The sequence below is a fragment of the Silene latifolia genome, chromosome 1, assembly GCF_048544455.1.
Source record: "Silene latifolia isolate original U9 population chromosome 1, ASM4854445v1, whole genome shotgun sequence".
NCBI lineage: Eukaryota > Viridiplantae > Streptophyta > Magnoliopsida > Caryophyllales > Caryophyllaceae > Silene > Silene latifolia.
Window position 1 is genome coordinate 78,637,320 of NC_133526.1, and position 10,593 is coordinate 78,647,912.

General features: G+C 34.7%; 1 protein-coding gene across 1 annotated transcript; it reads right to left on the reverse strand.

Annotated features, from left to right (window-relative positions):
* Positions 1-7,697: 7,697 nt before the first annotated feature.
* LOC141649188 (uncharacterized) lies at positions 7,698-8,792 on the reverse strand. The gene has a single exon (XM_074457883.1). The coding sequence runs from the start codon at positions 8,790-8,792 to the stop codon at positions 7,698-7,700; it is 1,095 nt and encodes a 364-aa protein (XP_074313984.1).
* Positions 8,793-10,593: the final 1,801 nt, after the last annotated feature.

A 10,593-nucleotide genomic window follows, 5' to 3' on the forward strand; every position in this document is an offset into this window, starting at 1 on the left:
CTCACCATAAGAACGTATGGGAGCATCAATCCCGACGATCATATCGCAACTAGAGGGATTATAGCTCACCCCTAGTATCCGATATGACCAAGACAAACAGCACAAGGCATAACTCTTACCTTGAAAGACAAATACCAATATCTATAACAAAGCAAGACATTTACTACTCATATATCAAAATATAATTCCCCTGGTAGGACGACAATGGTACTCCCAAGACTCAGTACTAGTCTAAATCTGGGCAGACTCTCGGGGCAGAACGGTCCCCGATTCGACATGCGATAGAACAGTCCGCATCCAAGACTCGAAGACAGATCGGAAATCGAGAACCCACAATCGGCAGGACAGTCCGAAAGAGGCGGAAGATATGAGCTAAACCCACAATCGACAGGACAGTCCGAAAGAGGCATAAAGATAAGTCAAGCAATACGGTATAGCATAAAGGCATTATAAAACGGGTACGACTCAACCAAGCGATACGAATCAACTTGGACAGAGACTACTACATATAATGAACAGATGATAATCCAAGTGGGACATTTCATGCCAAATTATATTCATGAACATGAATGAGTAACCCAATTCTTCAATATTTGTCACTTGAATAAAAATATAAACAAACGGAAATGAACCATTTATAATAAGCAAAACAAGCATTAAATTATAAATGACTCAATTTAATTAAACAAGTAGAATAATTCACTCATATTTGAGATACGATAAATAAATGAGAATGAACGGATCAAAAATTCATATTGTAGGTAAATGAGACATTTCATCAAATTTTGACTTGAATAAATAATAAATTCCACATTTATGGTTAATGTGAGAAAAATAAATGAATGAACGATATTTAATGAATTAAGTTATATAAAACACGAGACGACATTTAAACATTTCAAATGACTCGGAATTGGCACCAAAACACCCATAACAAGTGTGGCCTAAAAACATAAAATGTAAACAACCCAATCAAATAAGCATTTCAAACCCAACTAATAAAACCTAACAAGCCCCATTGATGAAACATGACAAGTCCAAAAGATTGAGCATGACAAGCCCAATTACCAAAACCATATATAAATCACTAAGTGGTGAAAGAAGGGGAAACAAGATGGCTACTCACTACTCAACCCGTGACCACCCTAACACGGCCAGGCCGTGACCCTGCTGCCACTCACGGCCAACCACCTCGGTCGGCCCCAAACAACCACCATTCAACTCACAACCAACCATCAAAACCTATACAAATAGCCATCAACAAAATCGTGTAACAACAATCAAACGAGACAAGCTTAAGACGGGTACATACACACACGCATTCACATGCTCATTTCCCATACTAACTATTCAACCTTTACTACTGTATATCCCGTCCCAAATCAGACCCAAAACGGACCCGAAACAAGCCACCATTACGACCCAACTCAGCCCAGAAATTATCTGCAAATGGTCACCCACACACCCGTCCTGAAACAGGCTCACGGACTCCCTCCCCTTGTCACGGTTTCAAGCTGAAATCGAAGCCCCAACAGCTTCAAAAGCGAGCCATTTAAGACATGGACAGACGAAACTAGAACAACCATTCATGAGCAAGGTTACCAAAATTTCGCTCAAACAAAACCCGAATTATCCACCCCAAAACAGCTACCACTAACAACAATTTGAGACGGAAATAAAATGCAATTCTACAAGAAAAACACCCTCATACAAAATCATCTTAACCAAGCTCGACCATCCAAGTAAAACGGTCCATTTAAAGGTTCATTTTGAGACGGGAATATGACACAACCCGTTCGCACATAACAATCAGTGGTCCAAGCATAAAGATGGTAATGGAACGATGAAATCGAGCATACGAATGAGGACGGATATAAAGAACTGCACTTTATCACCCAAAGACACATAAAAGGACACATAAAGCAGGATTTCGACATTTTGTCGAGTAACCTATCACCGTTACCTGTCTTTGATCTCTTAAACGTCCAAGGAACCGTCCAAGGGTGATTCTAAACTCAAAATGGAAGAGATTAGTTTAGAAACCGCATCCTTTGAAAGACGACCGAAAAGACACAGACGAAAGCTTGGCTCTTTTTTATATAGAAAGAAGGAGAATGAGGAGGAGAAGCTAATGGTACAAAAATAATGGAATTTGGTTGAGAAACGGAGGCGGGATCGGGGTTGGGAGGTTGACGGGAATGGAGTGTTACGGCCTCTGTTTTCTTTTGCTGTTGTTGTTGTTCTTTCAAAGAGAAAAGAGGGAGGAGGGGAGTATGCAGGTATGTGGGGTAGTGAGTGGACAACAACAACTATTCATAATACGTTTATATTAATAATGATAATATATATAAAATAATGTATAATAATATATATATATATATATATATATATATATATATATATATATATATTTAAAAGATATATTTAAAGGTAGGGTGTAAGAGGGTAGGTGACCATGTTGTCGATTTCTGGTTGGTCCGGATTAAAGCAGGTACAAAGTGAAATGTGACGGTCTATAGCTAGACCGAAAAATGTCTCGAGTTTATATTAACTTAAGACAGAAACTAATATTATTATTATTACGGTCATTATTATTGTCACTATTATTATTCGACCAAAAATATGTATATATATATTCTTATATAATTTACGCCTCAAAAATATAATTTAATAATACGTACTTTTATATAAATGAGCTTTTATATATTACTTTTATAAAAAGCGCGTTTGAGATAAAATTAATTAAATTGAATAATTCAAAAATATAAAATAATGTAATCAAACGGTTTTAATAAATTTAAATGTCAAAATGGGAAATTCGCGGGTGTTACAATATGTCAGTTTGTAAACTTTGTATGATTACTATATATTTTACTCATATTATTATTACTATTACTATTACTATTACTATTATTATTATTGATATTGATATTATTATTATTGATATCATTATTATTATTATTATGATTATTATTATTATTATTATTATTATTATTATTATTATTATTATTATTATTATTATTATTATTATTATTATTATTATTATTATTGATACTAGTTGGAAAGCCCGTGTGATGCACGAGGCTCCTAATAGTATTATATGTTAAAATATATACTAAAGTTGATAAAAAAAGTTCAACTATGATGAATCATTGATGAAAAAAAAAATTCGTGGTTGGTTTAGTTGATCACTGATGAATTATTAGTGTTTTTAACATTAAAGCTTTGTCATTCAATAGTATAATATCAAGTGACATAGTTATAGTATGTTGTTAGTTTTTTCATTGTTACCGGCAGAACTTGTTTTTAATTAAAAAAAATGATATGAATGTTATGTAAAATAACAGGTGTCAAGATTATATATACTTAATATGTTCAGAGAAAATGTTAAACCTCTTACAACATAATTTTTAATTTTACCTTGACTATTTTTACAATTAAGAGTATTTGCTCCCTATATACCTTTCGCAAAATCAAATCCAAAATGAATTTCAACAGAATTAGTAGTCTCTAAACAACAATCAAAAATATTTGTGATTCTATTAAATAAAATGCAGGGGCCAGGGGGTGCTTAGTAGTATTAGCTTTGGCAACATCATTTAGTAGGTTATGACATCACTAAAATCATTGAGTTACCAAGTTAGTATTTTATGGCAAATTTTTTAAATCCAAAATGAATCACTGAAAGCGTTGGTCTAAGTTACCATGGTCTAGTAACAGAAAATTTTTAAATTTAACAAAAAGTCAAATCGTGCTGAAAATGGGAGCAAACAAAATTTCGGGGGTTGATTTAGATGAGGATCGATTAATCATCAGTTCCAATAACAAAAACGCAACGAATACGTTGTAGCATTTGGTATTAACTATATCACTTGTATAACATTCATAGATATAGTTGGATTTTAGAGTTATCGTTCTTATTGTTTCACGCACCATCAATTTTTTTACCAAAATAGTCTTTGACTATGTATACTTAACATTACTTATCCTTTGGAGTTTCATGCAAAATATCTAATACGACACCTAATTTTGTAAATTTGTGAAAATTTCTTTGTAAACAATGTTCTTCGTATGGCCTTAATACCTTTGGTCTCTATCATCAATGAGAACCTAAATCCCTCGGATGATAATGTTTTTGATGCTTTTACGTAAAGCTGGCCATTACTAAATACTGGTTTCGACACATAAACAAGAGTCCATGACTCTTGTTTATTGTTATGGTGTAGAACAGGTTCAATGTATATTGTCTCCGCTTAAGAACGAAAGGAATCTTTGCATCCGAGGAAGTCATTACTATCCTCGGGTTAAGTACATTTTATCGACTTTGAAACCTGTAATTATCTTCCCTTCTACTACGAATTTTCCAAGGCGATTTATAATAAGACAGATCCCCTTACATAATCCTCTTACAGAGTTAATGTTCCTAAATTCTCAACAACATAATCGGCATACCGTACTTGGTCTAAGACTCACCTTGCTTCTTAAACAAATCATTATGAGTTATATTAAAAAAAAAAAATCATCATGGATAATCCCTTCCCTTCTTAAACATCTTCCAATTTGTATTTTAGGGGTCAAACTTTAATAACTTTGACCATTAATATGTCTAAAATCATGGTCAAAATACCCCATTGATGACTGTGTAAAAGCAATACAAACAATCATTGCGAAGAGGATGAAGTACATTTAGTCAATTCCTAAAAGTAATGAATTTTGCTCCCAAAATATAACACGACTAAAATACTCTGTCAAGTCTCGCAGAACCAAAAAAACGACTCCTAAAAGCAAGGATGTCATACGGGGGAGGGGACATGACGGATGCAGACCTTCTCATACCCGTATTTAATAGAAAAATTACATGCCCCTAGTTGTCGCGGATAAAGTTTTCAAAACCATACCCGCTTCAACGTGTTGTAATCTTAAAATAGTTTCGTTCCATTTAAATGTTATATACTCGTTTATTCTATAGTTTTCTTAAATAATTTTGATATTATTTGTACCCATGTCTAAATCCCATGGTTGACATGATTTAAAATTCAGTTTGAACCTAAAACTTTATTTATATCCGCTTCATCCAAGATAAATGCGATATAATTGGACACTTGTTATAGATTTCCTTTTTGATCAAATTTTCTTTTTCTTATTGTAGAGCTAACCATTTTTATTCTTATCTAACATTTATTTTGAACCAATTACTTATTATTCTGTTCCTCGTGATGATGGACTATATACATACTTTGCGTTACAAATTTACAATGTCTAATTGCTAACATTTATTCTGAACCAATAACTATTTATTCTATTAATTAACTTATAAATTTTTTTTTTTAAAAAAAAACGTTACATCAATTCCTAACAATAGGCTCAAAGCAAGTAAACATGCCTAGAATAAAACATCAAAAATAAATCAATTTGATATGAGAATGGTTCGTAGATCATGAAAAATCTCATATGGCCTTGTTCCCAAGAAATAAGCTTAAGCTTATTTGACCAAAATTTCATTTATCTTAATTTTTTGTAAGTATTTGGTAGATAATTTATTTACCAAAATAAGAGTAACATATGAGAAAGCTACCAATTTTTTAATCCTTCTATTTATAATATTAAATATGAAGTACTTATAGAGACGAGGTAGACAGTCAAGCTGGAACACACTTATAGGGAAGCTAATAGAGCCGTTGATTTCTTAGCAAACTTTGGGTCAATTCGGGTTCCTTCATTACGCATTTAGACGCTCCTCTTCCGGAGCTATGTTCGATCCTTCTGGAGGATGTTTTTGGTGTCGCTTTTCCTCGTGTTATAGTTAGTAGTTAGTTTTCGGGGCTTCTCCCCTCATTTGTACCAAAAAAATATGAAGTACTTATTATGTCATTTTACCAAAAAAGCAAATACCTTTCGGTTAATTAGTAAAATATATACATACATCAAAATTCAAAAAATCAATATACTTTAAAAGCTTTCGAATACATCAAAAGTTTAAAAAAATCAATATACTTTAAAATCTTTCGAAGGCTGCATAATCTTTGATCATCTATCTCAAATTTTACCCCTATATACATAGAAATCTAAGTAAATATAAATTTAATTAAAAATATGAGTAAATAGAATTCTACCTAGTATGTAAAACCAATACTAAAACACAAAGATGCATGGTTGAGTAAATACTACGTAGTGCACAAGCAAGATATGGTTAAATTAAAACATAATGTGCGTTCTTTTAATTTAATTAATTAATGACCATAACATATGTACAGTCTTGAGTAGGGCTGGGCACCGGTTCAAAACCGGACCGGAACCGGAATCGGAAAAATTCATGGTACGGGACCGGACTGGATTACAAAAATTCCGGTCTGGGACCGGACCGGAAAAATTCTGGTCCAAGACCGGGCCGGTTGGACTGAAATTATTCACTTTTTCAAATTCCGGTCCATTGGACCGGATTGGATCGGTTGGACCGGATTGAACCGGAATAAAAATACAATTTTAAGAAAAAAAATGAAAATAACAATAATTCCGGGCATTCCGGTCCAAACCGGTCCGGACCGAAAAATACCGGTCCTAGACCGGACCGGACCAGAATTTTTAACTCTGGTTCCGGTCCACTCGATTCCGGCCCGGACCGGATTATGCCCACCCTTACTCTGGAAGCCTTTAATAATTTGTAGTAAAAATTATTAAAACTCTTTCAAACTTAATCTTATTCGAAATCTAGGCTAATGCGTGAGTTTAGAAATGTCCAGTAATTCATCATATGAATAATACTATGAGTTGCTCCATTGTTACAAAAAGCCTTGAGTTGTCCAAGCTGCCAAATTCTAATTTAATTCTTTCGTTTCTCCACCTAATTATCTCTACATTCTTATAGAAAGTAAATTGGTGAAACAAAAATAGTAACATATATAGATCGGTGTATTGTTTTATATGCATTGATCACTTGAATGTATATGGAGACATTTACGATGTATATACACACTTCAATAATTATTTAGTGACTATATTTTAATGGAATCGTAGTTTATACTCCGTGTAACTATGTAAGATTACATTACATCATATTAACATAACACTTTAATCAAATAAATTCATTATTTATCCACCAGTTCCTTAAATTTATTTTAATGCTAGAATACCAACTACAAATGTATGATACCATAAGTGGGGCAAAAATAAAAATGATAACTTGAACTATTACGAATGTCCATTATTTATTTGATCATTTTAATCTACTTATAGTAGGATAATTTTATTAAGATATATTTGATCTACTTATGTTAGGATAGTTATAATAAAATTTGTTTTCAATATTAAGAAATCTATTTTTCTTAGGATAATTTTATTTATTAAATTATTTATTAATTTTTTTTCGAAATCTACTATTGTTAGGATTTCAATTTATTGAATGTTTTATTTTATTTATCAATTTTTTTTTTCGAAATCTACTCTTGCTAGGATTTCTAAAAAAGTTGGACTCTCTAATATCGCTCGAAAAGTTCCTGCTTTATATATATGTATTTATGATTGATTGATTTATTGATTGATTGATTGATTGATTGATTGATTGATTGATATTGATATTGATATTATTATTATTATTATTATTTTTTTTTTTTTTGCAAGAAATTATAATCCTTCTTATTCATCTATAAGGGGAAAAAACAAAAAGGATAAATTCAATACAAAAGAATATCCACTAATGCCTACATAGTAGGCTGAAGAGGGTGAAGAGCAGCTACAACCATACTTCTAGCATCCAGGCAGGGACGAGAAAGAAGAGCAATAGTAGAGAGACGCTTAATGATTGAGACGAGTGGTTCTGCAGAGCATTCCTGGCCAGTGAATATCCTCTTATTACGTTCCTTCCATATACAGTACACTGTTGTGGTGAGGCAACTGAGGTACCATGAATGTTTCCAATGCCTCCGACTACCTCTGTGAGTACACCAAAACAGCTCAGTCCTAAAAACACAGCTCCTCCCAGGCATATTCATCCAACTTAAAACCTGAGACCAAACAACAGCAGAAAAATGACATTGGAAGAAAAGATGATCATGGCTTTCTGCAGCCTGTTTGCATAACACACACCTATTGGGAATAGACACACCCCTGCAAATAAGCTGATCCACAGTGGCTAGCCTCTCCTGACTAGCCAAAGAAGCAATCAGACCATGACAAGGAACCACTACATGATGAGTCAAAGCTTTAATCCAAGGAAGAAGAGGGTATTTCGTTCGAAACCATTCATAAGCATGCTGTACCCTGAACTTACCCCCATTATACCAACTGTTAAGCAGGTTAGAAGCAGCTGCAGGGTTACCAGTTTTGCTGAGAAGATCATTTTTGAGAGAAATTATGCTTCTAAAGCTCTCACAATACCTGTCTCTACAGTCTAACTCCCAAATGGAGCAATGAGAAAGATGGTAAGCCCTATTCCAAGAGCACCAAAGGCTGGAAGGATTATGAGTAAGTAACCAAAGCCATTTGCAAATCAGTGCTTTATTCCAAGAAAGGAGCTCCTTGACATTAAAACCCCCCTCAGCTTTTGGTGAACATATGCTAGCCCAACTATTCATAACCATTTTCCTCTGAACATTATCTTTAGTCCAGAAAAAATTCTTACACAGCTTGTTAATCAATTTGAGTATACTCTGAGGCAATAAGGCATTAGCACACCAGAAGTTTTCAAGCCCAAAAATGACAGAGTTCAGCAACTGAAGTTTCCCAGCATAAGAGAGGGAAGAAGAGGACCAATGCTGAATAGAAGCCTGAATTTTATTAATGAGCACACCATACATATCCACAGAGTTCCTAGCAGTGTGCAGAGGCAAGCCAAGATATCTAAATGGAAAGGTGCCTTCAGAGAAACCAGTAGCCTTTAAAATCTCATCTTTAACACTTTGCTAAACCTCCCCAAAATAGACATCAATCTTATCAGTATTAGCATGGAGCCCAGACCAAGTAGCAAAAGTTGAGAGAGTGTGAGCCACAGCTGCAACAGAAGGTACATCCCCTCGAATGAAAATCATGAGATCATCAGCAAACACAAGATGAGTCAGGCCTATTTTAGAACATTTAGGATGCAGAGAGACCTGAGGTTGAGAGCAAATAGTCCTCAAATATCTGGAAAGAATCTCCATACTTAAAACAAAGAGGTAAGGGGACAAGGGGTCCCCTTGCCTAATACCACTTTTACCAGGGAAAAAACCATGGACAGAACCATTGAGCTTGATAGAAAACCAGGAACCAGTTATACACCCCATGATCCGGGTAATGAACTGAGGAGGAAATTTCAGTGCCTGAAGCATGTTTTTAATGAATTGCCATTGCAAAGTATCAAAAGCTTTCCTAATGTCAACTTTGATTAAGCATCTAGGAGTGAGATATTTCCTACCATAACCCTTAACCAAAGCTTGTGAAAGCATAATATTCTCATGAATGTTCCTGCCTTGGACAAAAGCAGCTTGCTCAGGACCAATAAGCTGAGGGAGAAGTCTACTGATCCTTTTAGATAGAATTTTGCTAACTGTCTTGTAAAAAGTAGTGCAACAAGAGATGGGCCTGAAGTCCATAACAGAAGCACAGACCTTCTTTTTAGGAATTAGAGCAATAAGAGTAGAATTAGCCTGTTTGCTCATTCTACCAGTGGTGAAAAAGGATTGAACAGCTTTACAAAAAGAGTCCTTGACCAAGTCCCAACTGCTTTTGAAAAATGCAGAAGAGAACCCATCAGGGCCAGGACTCTTGTCAGAGCCAATGTCAAACAAGGCAGACCTGATTTCTTCAGTAGAGATTGGGAGGGTCAAATCAGCAGCATCATCAGAATTAATACAAGGACCCTGCTGAATATAACAAGCATCCAAAGGCATAATATCAGTACTAGCACCCAGGAGATGCTCATAATAATCAACAAAACTGGTAGCAACATTGGGTAACCCCAGCTGAAGTTGACCATTCCTGTCAGTAATTTGGCCAATAATTTGTTGTTGTGCCCTTTCCTGAATTTTTGCAAAGAAGAACTTAGAGGAGCAATCACCATGAGCAATGTTATTTACTTTGGCCTTTTGCTGAAATATACTGGTCTCAATTCTTTTATATTTGCAATATAGGAGCATCAGATCTTTTTCCTTAGAAATGAGATCCTTGGAAAGAGGATTAGCCTGAGACAGCAGCTGGCAATCCTGCAGCTCCTGCTTTAAACCCTTAACTTTAGCAGAGATGCCAGAGAAGTGATCACCATGAAGAGATTTAAGGGCAGTCTTAACATTTTTAAGACTGGCAAAAAGTTTAAAAGTGGAAGAGCCAGAAACAGGAATAGCCCAGGCTTCCTGAACTAAAGATTGATAATTGGGATGCTCCAACCAGCAGTTCAGAAAACTAAACCTAGTTCTTTTCTTGACATCAGCAAAAATAGTAACCACCACTGAGGAGTGATCAGAAATCCCGGAGGGTAGGAAATTAGCGTATGCGCAGGAACCGAGTAAACCACTTAACATTAGCCATAGCTCACAAGTTTAGACCGCATAAATAGTGTCATCATCATGCTTATTTGTCCAGGTATACTCACAGCCAATACTATTTAAATCAGCAAGTTCACAT